General features: G+C 33.9%; 1 protein-coding gene across 1 annotated transcript in view; it reads right to left on the bottom strand.

Annotated features, from left to right (window-relative positions):
* The window catches only part of LOC130053972 (uncharacterized), a 108,155-nt gene that overhangs the window by 52,676 nt on the left and 36,831 nt on the right, over positions 1-18,648 (bottom strand). The window contains exons 26-32 of the mRNA XM_056161816.1: positions 12,911-13,148; positions 10,550-10,708; positions 9,197-9,352; positions 7,054-7,224; positions 5,292-5,486; positions 2,956-3,088; positions 642-781 (exon numbers count right to left, since the gene is read on the bottom strand). Of these exons, the coding sequence (XP_056017791.1) occupies positions 642-781; positions 2,956-3,088; positions 5,292-5,486; positions 7,054-7,224; positions 9,197-9,352; positions 10,550-10,708; positions 12,911-13,148 (1,192 nt within the window). The remainder of the gene's footprint in view (positions 1-641; positions 782-2,955; positions 3,089-5,291; positions 5,487-7,053; positions 7,225-9,196; positions 9,353-10,549; positions 10,709-12,910; positions 13,149-18,648) is intronic.

An 18,648-nucleotide genomic window follows, 5' to 3' on the forward strand; every position in this document is an offset into this window, starting at 1 on the left:
AAGTAGTTCTTAGGATTCTATGAAATAAAAGAAGTCGTCTACTACACAAAATTAGACATGATGTACACAGTGTGCAGACTGTTGTAAAAAATAAAAAAGAATATTCAAGCGAAGGTTAGCGTTGTTTGGAAGTTTCAAGCCCTTTTGAATTTGTTTTAGAGTCATTCATCTTCTTCCAATGTTTAAACACTAAAGGTACTAAAACACAAATCAAATATTAAAACCAGTTTGTAAATTTTTACACAATGTTGTAACACTTATGGTAATCAGGTTCATCTTATATCTACAGAGGAGTGCCAAAAATGACATTTTAGAAAATTGACCAGTCCATTGAATTGGACAGACGATCAGTCTCTCAGACTTTTAACCAGTCACAAACTGATGGGTATAAATTAATGTTGAGCCCTGTTTGACTGCTTGATAAAAATAGGTATAATATGGATACTGACTCGTATGCAAATAAGGTAGAGAAATGTAAATTAATAATCATTAAAATTACTTTTTAAAATAGTACTTAATGGCATTTCTAAATGAATGAAAGCACTGGTGTCTCAGCCCTAAAACCACCTTCAGATGGAGAAAGTCATATATACAGAGTAAGGTTCTTCAAAATCATACAGCATGGCTATAATTACACTTACTTATGTTTATTTCGCAGTCAGCACCAGTGTATCCTGGTCTGCATTTGCAGATACGACGAATGTTGTCGAAATTTAAACATTCCAAAGTTCCCACAGCATTACAAGGCTGAGCAACACATTTAGTGGTTTGACTCTCACACCTGTAACATACAAGGCACAGAAATCAATAAAATTCAAACACATGAAAACAATTTTGTGCTTCAGATATTTTATATTATAATTACTATTTTCTTCATTGAACTGGTGAATACTTTTCTGCAAAAAGAAATTATGCAATCTGGAGGCACATAACTTCTAATGCTTAATTCTAAATCCTTTGTAAACAAATAAACTTTCATCAATTTCAGGTACGTTTTCTACATTTCATATAATACCGGTACACAGTGAATATATATTGGTTGTGCTGATTGATACAAAATGTTATATTTTTATTTGGTCATTACCCAATATCTACTAGGCCTACTGTACAATAAACAGCTAATGGTTTAAGTCACACTCTCAATTTTTTTCACCAAAATGGATGAAATTTATAAGAGCAGCTCAAAATTTTTGTGCAAATTAGTTCAATTATCTTAACTTTACCCAGGTGTTATTTGATATTTCTTTAATTGTGACTACTATACAAGAATACATAGCTGAAGTTGCTCTCCCAATCTTTACCCAAAGAAGACGAAAGATTGAAGAACAGCTCAAACTTTATTGTGTGTATCAGTTAAATCACCTTCCATTAATTAACTTTACTTCTACAATTAGACCAATTCAACTTGATTAGTAGATTATCATCCGGGGTCACAAAAAAATATGGGGCGGGTGGGAGGATTGTATTTCTAAATTTTTATTTCCCGAGGAAAAAAATTAATGACAAAAGGCATCACACAAAGTGTTAATCAAGTTAACATTCAAATAATCCTTGGTAGAAGATACAAAACCAACATTCAGTGACTTTAATCATTCACTCATGTCACTAGGAAGCAAGTTTGTTTGAAATCGTAACTTTTGCGAAAATAAAAAAAAAAATCAGGACAGGCGGGGATGATAATCTATCAATTAATTTTAATTGGCCTTAATACTGAGTGAATAATGAGGAATGAATGGAACCATTATATCCATGGTTACTGAGTGAATAATGAGGAATGTATGGAACCAATATCATATTCTCACCTGGTAGTATTACTGTCAATAACAGATGTAAACATAAAAACACAGGAAATTTTAACCATGTTAATGCATGTTCAAAATCCATTCGTTTTTGTTCTTTTTATATCAGCAGAATATTTTGTTTTGTTCCTGAAATGATTTTGTCCCATGCTGAGACTAGAATGGGAATGAATCTGATTATTGATTGATTCTTATCTTCTAAAAAATGTCATATCAATGCATGTATGTGTAAGTTGTGAGTGTTGGTATCTATAAAGTCTTTCAGATATAGATATTACGGTAATGTTCAAGAAGTTTATTTTACAACATCTACATGTATATGTCCACGAGAGTTGGTCTCTAGTTCAATTTCTTCACTAAACCTGTGACAAACCTAAGTTTATTTGTGACAAACTTTTATTTCAAAGTACCAATGGGATATATACATTACAACAAGTATTCTGTAAGTACGCCCTAAGTCAAGTATGTGTAATATTGTGGGTGAATAACCATACGTCAACAGTCTGTGCGCAAGAATAACCTTATAATAAAAGCCAGACTCAAATTCCATATTTTCTAAATCCAAGGGCCATAACTCAGCAAAACATCAATGGACTGGAATAAAATTCAAACTTGATCACTATAACTTGTCATGGTAAAGCAATGTACCAAATATTAAATGAATATCTACAAGCATGACAACAAGAAAAGTCTGAAAAACTTAGTATTTGCTTTAATTTTCTAATTTAAGTCCAAGGGTAATAACTCAGCAAAAAAAAATAATTAAAATAAATGGACCAAAACAAATATTGAACTTGATCTCCAACTTATTATGGTTAAGCAATGTACTATATATGAAATGAGTATTTGCAAACATGATAAAAAAAAAAGTGTGGAAACCTGATTTGCTGAACTGACAGAGTGCAAACCTAAAGTTCCCTTTGGCTCTGCCAGTAGGGGACTAACAAGGAATATTCATGAGAGGGGTTACAGATATACATTATGCATAGAGAAAAGGGCTGTTTTGTGAAATAAATATTTAGGAGAAAGTTGCACTTCTGAATCTTGTTAAATACTTACCTATAACAATGTTATTCCATGTCTATCAAATTTTTACTACCTGAAAATGATCATATTTTTGTACAATAAATACTTATAATAACACCAGTTTACATACGTTGTTCCTGAAAATCCATCAGCACATAAGCATCGAAAGGTATTCAACAAGTTGACACACATGCCACCATTTTTACATGGCGAGGTAGAACAATCGTCAGTTGTGTCCGTTTCACATCTTGGGCCTGTTGTTCCTGTGGAAAGAAACCCATACAAACTGATGATGGCAACAGTTATACAGAATCTGTTTCCAAAATGATTATAAACACATTTATACTTATGGTATTAAGGAGGCAAGAAGATCTATCGTTTATGCTCTCTGGACCCTTGACATGTACATATCATTAACAATGAACCTTACCTGACCAAGTTCATCTAATATAAATTGTCAAATTATAATTTTTTGTTGATGTTCAATGTACAATATTGTATCATATAAAATTGCACATACTGCAATGTACATAAAAGTTTATACCTATAGTGACTCAAATCAAATACATGCAGTTTCTTATAGATCGTCTGGAACTCAGAATTAAATACATACGATTTCTTATAGATCGTCTGGAACTCAGAATTAAATACATACGATTTCTTATAGATTGTCTGGAACTCAGAATTAAATACCTGCGATTTCTTATAGATCATCTGAAACTCAGAATTAAATACATGTACACAATTTCTTATAGATCGTTCGGAACTCAGAATTAAATAAATGCATGTGGTTTCTTATAGATCATCCAGAACTCAGAATTAAAGTAAATACATGCGATTTCTTATAGGTCATCCGGAACTCAGAATTAAATTAAATACATGCATGTGATTTCTTATAGGTCATCCGGAACTCAGAATTAAAGTAAAAACATGCATGTGATTTCTTGTAGGTCATCCGGAACTCATGGATTGGGGTCCGTTCTTCGGCAGGAGATCACATTCTCATGTATTTTTATTAAATGATAATAAAAGCAATAAAAGCCACATGTACTAAATAATTTCATGTATTTCTTGCCTTCCAACGATGAAATGTAAATAATATTTATTTAGTTCTGGACTGGCAGTAAAACATGCAGATCCTTTGATCCGCTCACGTACATCGCTACACAATGCAGATTTAATTAGACTGCACAGATATATTCAGATTATTAAATACAATGTGTAGTTGAAATAATTTGGAAGAAATTTCACTCAGGGTGAGAGCAATACTAAAATAATTTTGATACATATTTTTCTTTTACCTGCAGTATATGATTTTCATCATACAAGATACTTGTACACTGTGACTTAAAATAACTATGATGTCACATACAGAAGTGCATGATGCAAGAAACTATGTAGATTACATGTTTTTGTTTTCAGTGTATTGTTTTAAACAACTGGAATTTCATTAAAGTTTCATCTGTATAACTGAGCTGGTTGCCATTTTAAAACCAGTGTAACATGTATGGAGTATCAAATTAACATAAACTCAAATAATTGAATGATATCTTCAATTCTGAATTATTGTGCACATCAATTGTAATGATGATAGCATTAATTATTCTGCTGAATTAAAGCTCCCTATAATTCAATTGTTGCTCTCATTAAATGAATTGATGATAACAATTAAAGAGAGCAATAATTCAATTAATGCATGCAATAATTGAATTAATGCTCTCTTCCATTGAATTAATGATCATATCATATAATTTGGCGCTCCATAAGCAGGACAACGAAATTAGTAATCATCTAACCAGTGGCCGCTACTGAAAGTGTGTAAAATATATTTGGTCTTTATGTAATTGATATCAAAAATGACATTTTCTGCAGTATATTGGGATAGTTGCAATATCTAAGTTGTGCTGCGTCACTCATATTAATAACTTCAAGTTGGCATGGGAGGTTACCGAGAGCAGAGAGGTAGTTGTACAAAATTGATCCTGGAACTAATTTGAAAAGCATGGAGAATACTGGACCATTCAAAACAATAATTCACTGTTTTAGGTTACTGTAGAATCATTTAAATTCGTGGGGGCCAATTTTTGTGGATTGCTGAATTTTTAGGGGTTTGTGGGGACGTAATTTCGTGGATTTATATATTTATAAAAAGATAACTCTGGAGTGTTTGCTTTGTCTTTATTCGTTGAGGATGTAAATTCATGGGTGAGGGGTATTCCACAAAAATTGAGCCATCATGAATTCTAATGATTCCACAGTACAAATGTACATTTATGGCCACAATTAAGCTACTGATCTGCTGGTTGTGGACATTTGTCATGAGGCTCAGATTTCTTAAAATATGAATTTTAATGATCATTTTTTTTACCCAATTTTAGATTCTCAGCAGAGCAGAATTGTTTTGGACTTATTTTCTGATCTGGAAGATATCACATGCATAAAATCCAAGTATAAATAATCTCTTACCAGACGGACAGGTACATGTGTAACTGTTGATGAGATTATTACATGCGCCACCATTGTAACAGGGCTGTGATACACAGTTGTTCACCATTACTTCACATCTGGTACCATGGTAACCAGGTGGACATTCACACACAGCGGAGTTGAATCGGGGAACACACGAACCACCATTCTGACAGTTTAGGCCAGCACACAATCCTTCAGAAATAACAAAAACATTTCAATTAGAGGATTCATTTTTTCACGTTTTATACCTCAGTCTGTATCTAGTATAATGTTACCAAACGTCAATGTACTCCTACACCATAAAAACATCTCAGTATACTGTATCTACATCATTCTTAACTAATAGTAAAATTGCAATTATTCAAGTGCTTTATCACTTTTGTTTAAAAGTTCTTCATGAATTAAAAGTGTTCTTTCATTTATGAAGGAGGCCACATTTAGTTTAGACTTTCAATTGTTGCACAAAATTTTGCAAAAGACATTTTATAATCACAGTAACGTCTTACAAATCAATATCATCAGTTTGCAATTGTGCCAAATTGATATGATTGATTATTACGTCTTAGTTGTCCCATGAAAACCCATGTCTCTAATCACTTTCAATGAGGTCTCGCATTCTAGCTGTAGACAAAGATGGCTGACCAAGTATCATTTGGTAAGCTCTAGTAGCTGTTTCAGATCATTTAGTCATAAAGTAAACAAAAACTCAGGTCTCTAATCATGTTTGACTAGGTCTTGTACTCTAGCTGTAAACAAATATATATATCCATTATAGGCTCTAGTAGCCAGTTTCAATATTTCTCGTTCATTATGATGCTTTAGCTACCCTCTAAGTACAATATTTGCCTTTCCCCTCAGGCTCAGTTAATATTGTACTTCTCTGGTAGCTAAAGTATTGTATTGACCAATAAATTGTCAATAGTTGTTTAATATTCAGACTTCCATAAATGTTATAATCTCCAACATTTATAATACATTTACATATATAATCATGACAAATTTCACGTCATTATGAGAGAAAAAAATCCTGTTAAATAAACATGTCATCTTCATTATAATAAATTATATTCACATCAACATAAATATGATGTGTTCCTTACAATTATCATAAAGTGAATCTCCTGTACTCATAAAGTGAATCTCATGTGCTCTCTGAATTATTTGATTTATTTTTTGGTCAAATTTTTAGATGCTTCCTCAACAATTCAAATGGTAGACTTAATTCCTTACACTCCAATTATGTTTGGTGCACATTCACACATCTGATTAATGAAATCTAGTGTAATTTTTTTAGTGGCTTGGGAACCCTTCCAAAAAGTTATTTCCCATAGTGTCCTATAGTAAATCAGCCTATATTTTAATTGATCGTCAAAAGCTCAGGAAGAGAAGACAAAAAACTAAATAATAATCAACATGTAAGATCCCATATATGACCATGATATCATAGACTGTTAATGAACAAGAGAAAATATTGCCAAAACTAAGGATATAAACATTTTAAACCGTATGTTTCTTTTCAGGGACCTGTTAATCAGTTAAGAACATCATCAGTAAAATTTTGCTGTAATACAAATATACTTTACTACAGACACATCAAAATCATGACAGCTGTGCATGTGGACTCTTCTTAATGATCAAATACGGTGACAAATTAACAGAAAATTTTACTTGTTCTCAAATAACCAGTGCGCACTTACACCTCATCTGGTAAACTATGCATAGATGTTTCTAACTCTGTATTTCTGAACAACTTCTGTACCTGTTGCATCGATGCATTTTGAGACATTTGAACTTCCTGCATTTGATGTGTATTTATCATCAGCACACTTTGAACAGGAAGTTGCTCCCTCTTGTTCTTGGTAATAATTCCTAGGACAAAGTGTACAAGGTCTGAAGCCATCATATGAAAAAGTACCAGGGTCACATTTTTCTGCAATAAAAAAAAAATTATGAAAGCAGCTTAATAAATCATCAGATTTAAAATAAAACCTGAAAATTTCTCAAATACTCAATGCATGCTAATCAGTCTTTTCAGGAGTTATCCCCCTTTTGTTAATTATGTTAGTTTCAAAATGGCATACAACAATAAAAGCAAGTCATTTTGCACAAAAAACATTGCCAAATTGAAGCAAACTAACTGAAACCAGGAAGAATTGTTTAAGCAAACTAAAACTGATATCTCCTCTTTCATTTTCCACACTTTTTAAAACATTTTTTGGGATCATTTTAAAAGTGGAAAATTAAGAGTTACGGCAGGGACCTATATACTAACTAGTATATTGGTCCCTGGTTACGGTACATAACAGTCACCTATATGTGTGTTGTGAACATATGAAAGTAAATTAAACTTATCAACATAGCTAAAATATCAAAGGCCTATGTCAAAAGACAAAAGTTATGGTTTGGACAACAAAAATGCCCAAAAATTTCTATCAAGGTCATCAAAAATGGCATGTGACACACTGTCTTATCATGGTATACCCACAAAGCAAATATCAAAGGCCTATGTCAAATGATAACAAGAGGCCCACAGGCCTTATCAGTCATCTGAGTACTAGTTAAAAGTATTACTAGTCCCAAGGGCTATGAAATCTAGAAAAAAATTCCTATTCTGAATATGTAAGTTATATTCTAATATTCAGCAACAGTATAAAACTTCAATGCCCTTAAAAGTGCATACATTGATGAAAGGCTTTACATAATATATGTACATGTAAAACATGTACAATATGAATATAATTTGGACCCATCCTAGAGACAAAACCCCGGTGTTGTGAAATTCACCATTTTTTGTACATCCTTTTCTGCTATTCCTAAACATGCATTTAGATTTTATACAGTATCAGCAAACTTAAAGAAACCCTTCAAATCATTATAATAATTTTGGCACCACACTGAAACCAAACCCTTAACCCCTTAGGATCATGAAATTTACAATTTTGATAATGGGATTACCTACTCTGTCTAAATATCCATTTAGTTTCAATAGCATTAAAGCAGATATCATTTATATGTTTTGAACATACACATATACATTATATATACCAAGTTTGGCCCTACTCTGTAGTCAGAACCTTTCCCCGGGATCCTGAAAGTTATTACCCCGGGGATCCTGAAAGTTACAATTTGAACAAACTTGAATCTGCACTATGTCAGGAAGCTTTCATGTAAATTTGTACTTTCCTAGCCCAGTGATTCTTGAGTAGATTTTTAAAGATTTTCCCTATATATTTGTATGTAAAACTTTGACCCCTATTGTGGCCCCATCCTACCCTTGGGGGTCATGGTTTTAACAAACTTGAATCTGAACTATGTCAGGAAGCTTTCATGTTAATTTCAGCTCTTCTGGCCCAGTGGTTCTTGAGAAGATTTTTATATGACCCCACCCTATTTTTGTGATTATCTCCCCTTTGAAGGGTGCATGACCCTTCATTTGAACAAACTTAAAAGCCCTTCACCAAAGGATGCTTTTGACCAAAGTTGGTTGAAATTGGTCCATTGGTTCTGGAGAAGAAGTCAAGAAGATGTGTTTGTGAAACACAAATACCCCCGATAATGGCCAATTCCAAAGATGGCAATGTCACAAGGACAAATATTTTGGTACCAGTAGAAAGATATTGTCACAAGAAATGCTCATGTGCAATATGAAAGTTCTAATATTTACCATTTACATGTAAATGTTATGACCAATGTCAATTTTTTTTTAAAAAGTAGGTCAAGGTCAAAATGTTTAGTACCAACAGAAAGATGTTGTCACAAGGAATTTATATATTTATATAAATATATAAACGGATCTCAACAAATAACATACTCATACATATATATCCAACCACTAGTACAAAATACATCCAATACTAACCTAGACACCTCGCTGCTGAATGTAAAACTTATCATTAACTCACCTACACATAATCCAATATTTGATGTTCCAAAGCGATTTGTTTTCCCTCCATTAGGACAATCCTCACAATGGGTACTATTGACCCAGTAAGAGTTTTTACGACATTGGTTACAAGGTGACATACCAGTGGTGGAATATGTACCAGGTGAACAAAGTGCTGAAAAACAACATATAACCTATTTTAAAAAGAGTATGGTTAATAAAACCCGAAGTGTTCCAATTAGTACAACACAAGGGCACAAGATTCACCATCAGAATCTAAACTACACTCCCAACTCATTACATACCCCACACAGAAATAGAAATACTGTACATGATTATTATGATCTTGTCTATGCTTCTACGGATTTGTCAAAAGCAAGCCAAATAAAACTCCCTCAAAGGATAAACCATTTCACAGGGTTTGATAATCCAAAACCTCATGCAATACAAGATATATTCTACTATGCCTAGCCAAATTATTCCAAATTGAGGTTGATCAGACCAACTATTTGGGACCTTTAGAACATCCTCTGCTCAAGCTGAATCCACAAGAGATGAGACTCAGTCTCACAGTGTGCAAGTTAAGACAAACCGACTGAAACGTACGTATTATGCCATCTTATAATATACCCAGTATACAGGAAATTAAGGACAAAGGATACTGTAAAAAAATTGTTATAGAATTTTGTAAAACTATTTGTAAATGTTTAACATTGCTAAAACCAATATTTACCACAAAATTTTCCTATGAAACCACTTTTATTTTTGCATCAATTAAAATTCTTTACTTGAAAATTCAATGAAAAAACATTACCCACAAATTGACCATCAAAATCATCTTTTTATTGGTGCATTTCGTGTATCAATGACCAACTTACATTGTTGTTTGATCAAATAACAGAAAAATCCATGTAAGCACAGCAAAATCCTTCTTTATTTGATGTGTTCAAAATCTTGGGTATCCTAGCTACGACCTTACCATAAGAATTTTATAAACTTTATATTCAGTTGACGATACAAAAAGGCTACATTTCACTGCCTTATTATTAGACTGTCTTAATACACAGGAGTTCTTCTCTGTAGGAGGTTCTTTTAGTACAATATTCTGAATGCGTAAGTGGGACAGAATATATGCAACTACGTACAGTCTTCTGTTTAAAGATGTAAATATAACATAAAATTCTGTCGAAAGAAATGTTTTACTAAAATGAAAACATAAAACTAATGTCATATTAGCTACTAGTATCTAGAGATGATAGGTATGAGCAACTATAATCAACATGACAAAATAGGCATTTTAAGTGTTAATTCTATTCCCTGAATATCCATTACTTACTTGCTTTGTGTATCAATTAAAGCAGATAGTTCTTACGTTTACACTGCCCCACTGATGTGGCCCCCGTCAGGTGGGTTCCTAGCCCAGAACTACAGGCTGAACATGATAAAGCTCCATTGGCACTTTTGAAGGTGTTTACAGGGCACAAAGTACAAGTGTTGACAGAACTCTGGTAGGTTCCAGCTGGACAGTCCACTGGAAATAGAAAACCCAAACATTACAAACAATATACTGGTGTATAATGAAGCTTCCAGTACAAAACCCAGACATTACAAACAATATACTGGTGTATAATGAAGCTTCCAGTACACCAGTCTCAGGACTCTCGTACCCTCTGGCAAAGGATTAGCATAGCCTAAGACTCGCGTGTGCGAGTTTACATTAGTACAGGTTTACATGTACATCATTCAATTCAGACATACGTCAACGTGAAAGAAATCAACAGTTTACAGTGTTTGTGTCAAATATTTACATCATACATTGCTAAATTAAAGAGCATTAAACAGACTCTTTATTAATTATATATGCATTTTATAGAAGTCAAGCACTTGTTAGAATAGGTTTTCATCATTTATGGGAATTGTTCTTAGATACACCATGTAATGCATTGGAACTACAAAACCAGTTTGCCCTGGTCATGGAATGACTGGTAGTTATCCATTTACATAGATGCTTTACCAATAAAAGTAAGGTACAGCTAGCTCACATCAACATGGCACACAGATGCTCGTGACACTGCCATATAGTACAGTGGTACCTCTGCCCATCCATATGGAATGGAAGAGACAGATTTGGCTTAGATATGTCTCAACATGGAACCCAGATGGCTTTCTGGAAACCACACAAGATTTCCAAGACCTGGACACAGAATGTGTATTTGAGTCTGCTGGGTTTTCTTAAGCTCTTACAGAAACCCATCTTAAGACATGGAATTGTGTCCCTGAGAGACTGATTTTTTCTGATAGTTCTATAAAAGCTCACCTGGTAGTGCATTTCTGTTGAGCATGCTCACAAATAAACTACTTCCTTCATTCAAACCAGTGTTGAAGGAATTTGTTTTTAAGTCAATCTGACTTGATTGTTATCAATTCAAGTGGATATTTAGGTTTTTATTCTCCTGTTTAAGACCTTTTTACTTTAATTTTCCAAATAATTACATGTAATCTGACTTTATCATAATGATTAATTATTAACTGACATCATACCAAGTGTAGAGAGCTCTAAAGATTAGGACAGAAAATTTGAGTCTAAACATACGTTCAATAAATTTACAGCATCAAAAATTTCTGAGCTGCATTCATAATTCCATGTTCTGCAGCACAACATACCATTTTTACTCGTTTCTCACTATCATAGACATTGTAATTTTCTTTTCAGCGGAAACCAACCACTTTCAAAGCAGGTTGAAGCTTGATAGATTATACATGGTAAAATAGCAATAAAAACAAAACATTGTTCAACTCCAATTTACTGAAAGTGAATACCCCCAACCATGAAACACACCCTAGAATCAGAACCCTGGGGTTGCGAAATTCACAATTTTGGTACATTCCTTTCAGCGTTATTTAGTTTTTATATAGTATCAGCAAAATTAAAGAAGTCTTTTAAATGAAGACAATAATCACTATAATAAATTTGACCAAACCCTGAAAGCAAAACCCCTACCCCTGGGATCATGAAATTTATAACTTTGGTAAAGGACTATCTACTCCTTCTAAATATCTATTTAGTTTTAATTTAAGAAGATGTTGTATAAATTATTTTACACATAAATACATATATCAAGTTTGGCCCCACCCTGAAGACAGAACCTCTACCCTGAGGATCATGAAATTTACAATTTTTGTAGAGGCCTTCCTGCTCTGTATCACTATGCATATAGTTTTTCTTACAGATCCGAGGTTGTAGGAAAGATTTTTGAAAATTAAATTTTGGCAGCTTCCCCCCCCCACCCCCCATCCAAGGCTTCAGAGGTGCACGAGTCCTGAAATTTACAATTCACATCACCCTTGTCCCCAAGATGCTTCATGCCAAATTTGAAAAGAATTGGAATGGTAGTTATCAAACAGAAGTTAAAAATGTTAACACACATTTAATCACTATGACCATTTAATTTTCTGAACGTTAAAATTTGACCTAAAACTGTCAAATACAGATAGACAAGGTAATTCCAGTACCCCCCCCCCCCAACTTGTAGATCTAAGGGAGGAACAATACCCATACCCCCCCCCCCCCACTTGTAGATCTAAGGGAGGAACAATACCCATACCCCCACCACCCCTTATTGGTAAAACACAACAGACTACCAAGCTAAAGAGCTGGTAGTCCTTATGTATGTATCTAATTGTCATAATTAACGTCCGTACACATAACACTTTCTGATCAACAACTACTCACAACAATAGTCCTTTCCATCAACCGTCACTTTCTTTTTATCCGATGAGCAGATGAATCCTTTGGAGTTCTGAACAGCACTTGTTCGAACAAGATTTGGACAGCCTGGTACTTGGGATGATATTTTTGCAATGCTAATGTCAAAATTCTGCATTCTACTAAAAACATTTGTTGCACAGGTGCTATATGAATTTTCTTCATAGCCTAAGGGTTTTTGCTCCACTGTATAGATGATGATCAGCTACAAGTAAGAAACCATGGAAATTTTTACTGCAAGTAAATGGAATACCAAATTAACACAACTCAGTGAAACTTGGTTTTACGTTTGATAAAGTAGGTTTATCTGTCAGTGAGTAAACTAAAGTTACTGCTATCAATCTACATCTCATGCCTCCAAAACATAGTTTATACCTTTATCTGTGCTTCACAAGTCTAAACCAATTTAACAATAAAATGTTGATGAAATTTTTTTAAAATATAGTTTATCTGGTTAATTAAGTTTCATTGTTATTTAACTAAAATTAGCAACTCTAAACTATTGAGGAATGACAAGATATTATCATAATCTGCTGATTACAAAGTCTTCCAAACAAAGTACTGGCTGTATAAAAGTGGACTTTTACGGAATACTACTGTTTTTCGACCACCTTGGTAACTCCCATGTACAAAATGACAGACATTAAAATAAGATGTATAGCATGCCCGACAACCATTGAATTATATGTTTAATTACATATCTTTATAAGAGAAAGGTCAAGGTCACTGGAATAACGTTACCTTGATACTACATATAGTTTGTAGGTCACAACATCCTTTTATCATATATACAGATTCCATTTCCCTATCGGTCCGGTTCTAAAGTAATACATGTTTTTATGATCAAGGTCAAAGTCATTGGAGAGACTAGTTTATAGGTCAAACATCCTTTTACTATTTCTGAAGATTCCATGTCTCTATCAGTCTTGGTTCTAAAGCAATTCAAGTTTTTTTATGATCAAGGTCAAAGGTAAAAGTCACAGGGATTACTTGACCTGATACTAGTATGTATCCTCATGTCATTTCAGAAGATCCCATGTCTCTTTCGATCCCAGTTCTAAAGTTATACCAGTTTATGTGATCAAGGTCAAGGTCTATAATTCATAAAATCATTTCGACAAGTTCAGCACTAAAGAAGAGGAATAATGATAAGAATGATAAGAAATGGAGCAAAAACAATATGTCCCTGACACTATGTGTTCGGGGGAACATAATACGAACTGAGCAAGAAGAATAAGTCTCTAAACATTGTTACAGAGATATCTCTTTCAACAAAATAAACATTAAGATGTATTACATTTTCAATAGTGAAATACTGAAATTTATCCATAGAATAAAAATTTATATTTTCACACTGTGATAAGAACAAAAGTGATATCTGTACATTGTATAGATAACAACCACAACTATATTTTGAGGGAATATTCATATTTGACATATAAATAAATTTTTCATGTTTCTTGTGTGGATTTTAATATCTTTTGAACTTTCTTTAATAAGGTAGAATATTGTTTTGAATGCCAATAAAGAGACAGCCAAGAGGTAAAGAAAACCAAAGAAAATGCAACATTCACAGAAAATTTTAATTCACACTTGTGAAAACATTAAAAAAAACCAAGAGGCCCATGGGCCACATCACTCACCTGAGTCACCTTGGCCCATATCTGAAGACTTTCCATATATATTTGCATGTAAAACCTTAGTCCCTATTATGGCCCCAACTTAACCCTGGAGGCCACGATTTTTGCAAACTTGAATCTACACTACGTCAAAAAGCTTTCATGTCAATGTCAACTTCTTTGGCCCAATGGTTTTTGAGAAGAAGATTTTTAAAGATTTTCCCTATATATTTGTATGTAAAACTTTGATCCCCTATTGTGGCCCCATCCAACCCCCAGGGGCCATGATTTGAACAAACTTGAATCTGCACTATGTCAGGAAGCTTTCATGTAAATGTCAGCTCCTCTGGCCCAGTGGTTCTTAAGAAGATTTTTAAATGACCCTACCTTAATTTTGCATTTTTGTGATTATCTCCCCTTTAAGGTGGACATGACCCTTCATTTGAACAAACTTGAAAGTCCTTTACCCAAGAATGCTTTGTACCAAGTTTGGTTGAAATTGACCCAGTACCGTATATATTCGCCTTTAAGTTGGTCCGCCTATAAGTCGGTTGTATTTTTTAAGGTTATTTTGTAGGAATTTGCCATTGACCCGCTTATAAGTCGGTACAAATTCTTGTCAGAATCGATTGACAATTTCAAGTCAATGCTCTAGTGTTTTTACCTATATTTCAAAAAATATTTTAAGAAATTAATAATCATGAGGTGCTCAATATCCAAGCCATATCTGTTAGGGGTTTAAACACAACCCTTGATCTATTATGGACAATGATCCCTTGTTTACCTACGCAATTATGGTCTCCTAATTACCAGTACCTGACACCGTGCTTACTTAGTGGCGCGCGCGCCTCGCGGTTATTGTGGGGTTCCGGTTTAATTCAATGTATCAACAATAGAGTTTTTAAGAGTCAAGAATGATGATCTAAATTATCTGTTAACAATATTCAATCTTTTATGAAATATATTTCAGCTGGTATACATATGAATATTTCAATATTAAATCGGGTTCGTAATTCAATTTTATCGATAAACGATAGATTAGTTGAATTGAAAGTATTAGTTAGGCCTACCGGTAGGTAAATAATTTTTAACAAGATAAAAATATGTAAATACTTGTACTTTATACATAATTTTAAAATACATAAACAATACAATATGTCTAGATATTTGGAACAATAATCATTTGTGTGGTAGTCCATGATACTCGTCGGAGTTGTTTAAAAAACACTACATTACACTGCCTAGAAAAATACCAATCTTCTTAGGACGCGCCTATAAGTCGGACATAGAGTTTTGGACCAAAAATTGACTCCCAAAAATCTGACTTATAGGCGAGTATATACGGTAGTTCTGGAGAAGAAGATGAAAATGTGAAAAGTTTACAATGACAATGATGCTGACGACAGACAACAGACAAATTTTGATCGTAAAAGCTCACTTGAGCCTTTGGCTCAGGTTAGCTAAATTGTCTCACTTTTGATATAAATTCTATATTCAACAACAAAACATTGAATACCCTCTATATCTATTGACTATTATCTGCTTTAATCAAGAAATTAATCATTTTCAGAAAATACAAGAGGGTATGAAATGTGGCACTTCAGACTAGAATGCTTCATAAAATGTTTGCCAGCATAAAGTGTGGCAGTTCATACCCTCATGCATTTCCAAAAAAGAGATAAAATATTTTCTAAATTTACATTCTACTTTCATTTCTGTCAAAATTCCCAGCCATTAAAACAGACATACTGTATCTATCAAAATTCAAAACAGCATTGTTCACAGTCCTGCAGCACATTCATATGGAAAGCCAAAGGATTCAATATTCTATCTTTATAATTATGTATTTGTTGTTCCTAAATGCGCCTACTGTTCAATGTAAATAGAAAAGTGTTAATCGTTATCTTGACATTTGTAGTGCATAACGGTATATTCGTCATTTGAATTGCGTAAGATGTAAATGGAATATATGTTTGTGTAGATGCGTAACAAGTGAATGCATTATTTATTTAATGTATATTTGAAATTGGATCTTTGTCATCCGTAGTTGAGCATTTGCACATTGTAGTTTGTTAAGTCTATGCGAGTTGTGGTAAATGTGCTTTGGTAATCCGTCGACATTCGCATTTGCTCAATTCAACATTTGTAAATTGTTCTACCATTATGACGACAGAGGGCGCGCGATACATCCTATCTTTTGGGAAACAGACTATAGAATCATATAGGAGGTCCAGTTAACACTCGGGACTACTTGGGTGTCTAGCACACTCAACATTAACCGGTTGGCGCTAAAAGTCGTTGAAAATGTGCTGCTGAAGTAGTCTGATCAGAGACTTGATGTAGAACATTGTTGTAAGTATCAATATAGATGACTGGACTGATTTTTTCCATGAGTTTACTTTAAACAAACAGTGTATGCCATTTAGTAACCATATACCACCGTGAACATATTTGCTTTGATTGGGATTGATTTTCGTTTTCACACCCCTTCCCCACCATTTTTGCATTGCTGTCACTGAAATACGTAATTCACAATATTAAATAGTTTTGTACATTGGGTAAGAATTCTAAAACACGCAAAAACTATTCTGGTTTCTACGTCGTTTGGGGGGGGGTTGGGGGTTATTATGTCTATCTTTGCAATAAAAAGTGGGGGGGGGGGCCTAAGCCCCTCCCTAGTCCCCCCCCCCAGCTGCAATAATGTAACCCCTTTTTTTAGGGAGAGGGCTACAACTCCTTAGGATCTCCGTAATGGTGCAAATGCGGGAGTGATTCACTCCTGCAACATTTGCGCTCATTCTAAACATTTCCTGACTTTCTTTACGTAAATAAAATGATATTCAATGTTTCTTAGTCAATATATAAATTTACAACCTGCAACTTAATATTTGTGAGGCTCTATTCTATCGTTTTCAACAGTTTCGATAAATTCCAATTTCTCAATTCATATTTGTGCGCCATGTTTGATGTACTGAAGTTTAACTTCTGATTGTCAAGTCATTTGCATATGCCATATAAGGTAGTATTTACATCAATGGACAAGTATGGAGGCAAAAGCTATTGAAAAGGTTTGAATTTAATATCAAGTTAAAAACCGAACAGCAGAGTGTAAATTCTTTCTGCAACAATATGATTTTCCTTTCTTTGTCGAAGTGGTTCGAGTAACTACATTTTTTGCGCTGATTGTCAATGTTTAGGTTTTTCATTAGATCCACCTACGAGATCTCGCGATAACAAACATGGCGGAGCAGACGAAGAATTTTGCATGCTGTACATTATATTTAATGAAAAACACCTTTATCAGACATGCCCGAGCACAAAGTTGGTACTCCTTTTGGTGTAAACAACATTTGGGACTGATACACAGAGTTTATTATCGGTTATTCATAAAATTATTTTGCATCATTACGGAGATCCTATGGAATTGTAGCCCTATCCCGAAAACGTCAGAATAAAAAAATTTGGATAGGGCTACATTATTGCAGCTACCCCCCCCCCCCCCCCCCCCCCCCCCCCCCCCCCCAGTTCCGACGCCTATGGGTTTTATATTTGTAAACAAAGTGAATCAGTTATCATTTACCAGTTGTTTTCATTAAATGACAGCCAACCTTGAATGTAACATATTTAAAGTTTTTATGTAATAGACCAGTCGGGCTATTTTTCCATAATTTTTACTAGGCCAGGTCATAAAACCAGTAGCCTGAGCCATGGCCTAGATTTGAATTTGACATTATTTCCACAAGCACTTGTTTCGTATCTGATCACCCCCTTCTTTTTATCTTCCTTGCACAAAATAAAATAATTTACCTCAGACTTTGAAAGGCCGGGAAAATAATAAGATTCGATGTAGCGCGCGCCCTCTGTCGTCATAATGGTAAAACAACAAACAAATGTTGAAATGCAGTAAACGAATGAGCAAATTCGAATGTCGAACTATCATCGGACGGATTACCAAAAAATTTACTGTAACTCGCAACTGCAATGTGCAAATGCTCAAATATGGATAACGAAGATCTAATTTCAAATTTACATTGAATAAATAATGCATTCACTTGTTACGCATCTACACAGACATTACATTCCTTT

Source organism: Ostrea edulis, chromosome 4 (assembly GCF_947568905.1).
Source record: "Ostrea edulis chromosome 4, xbOstEdul1.1, whole genome shotgun sequence".
NCBI classification, from domain to species: domain Eukaryota; kingdom Metazoa; phylum Mollusca; class Bivalvia; order Ostreida; family Ostreidae; genus Ostrea; species Ostrea edulis.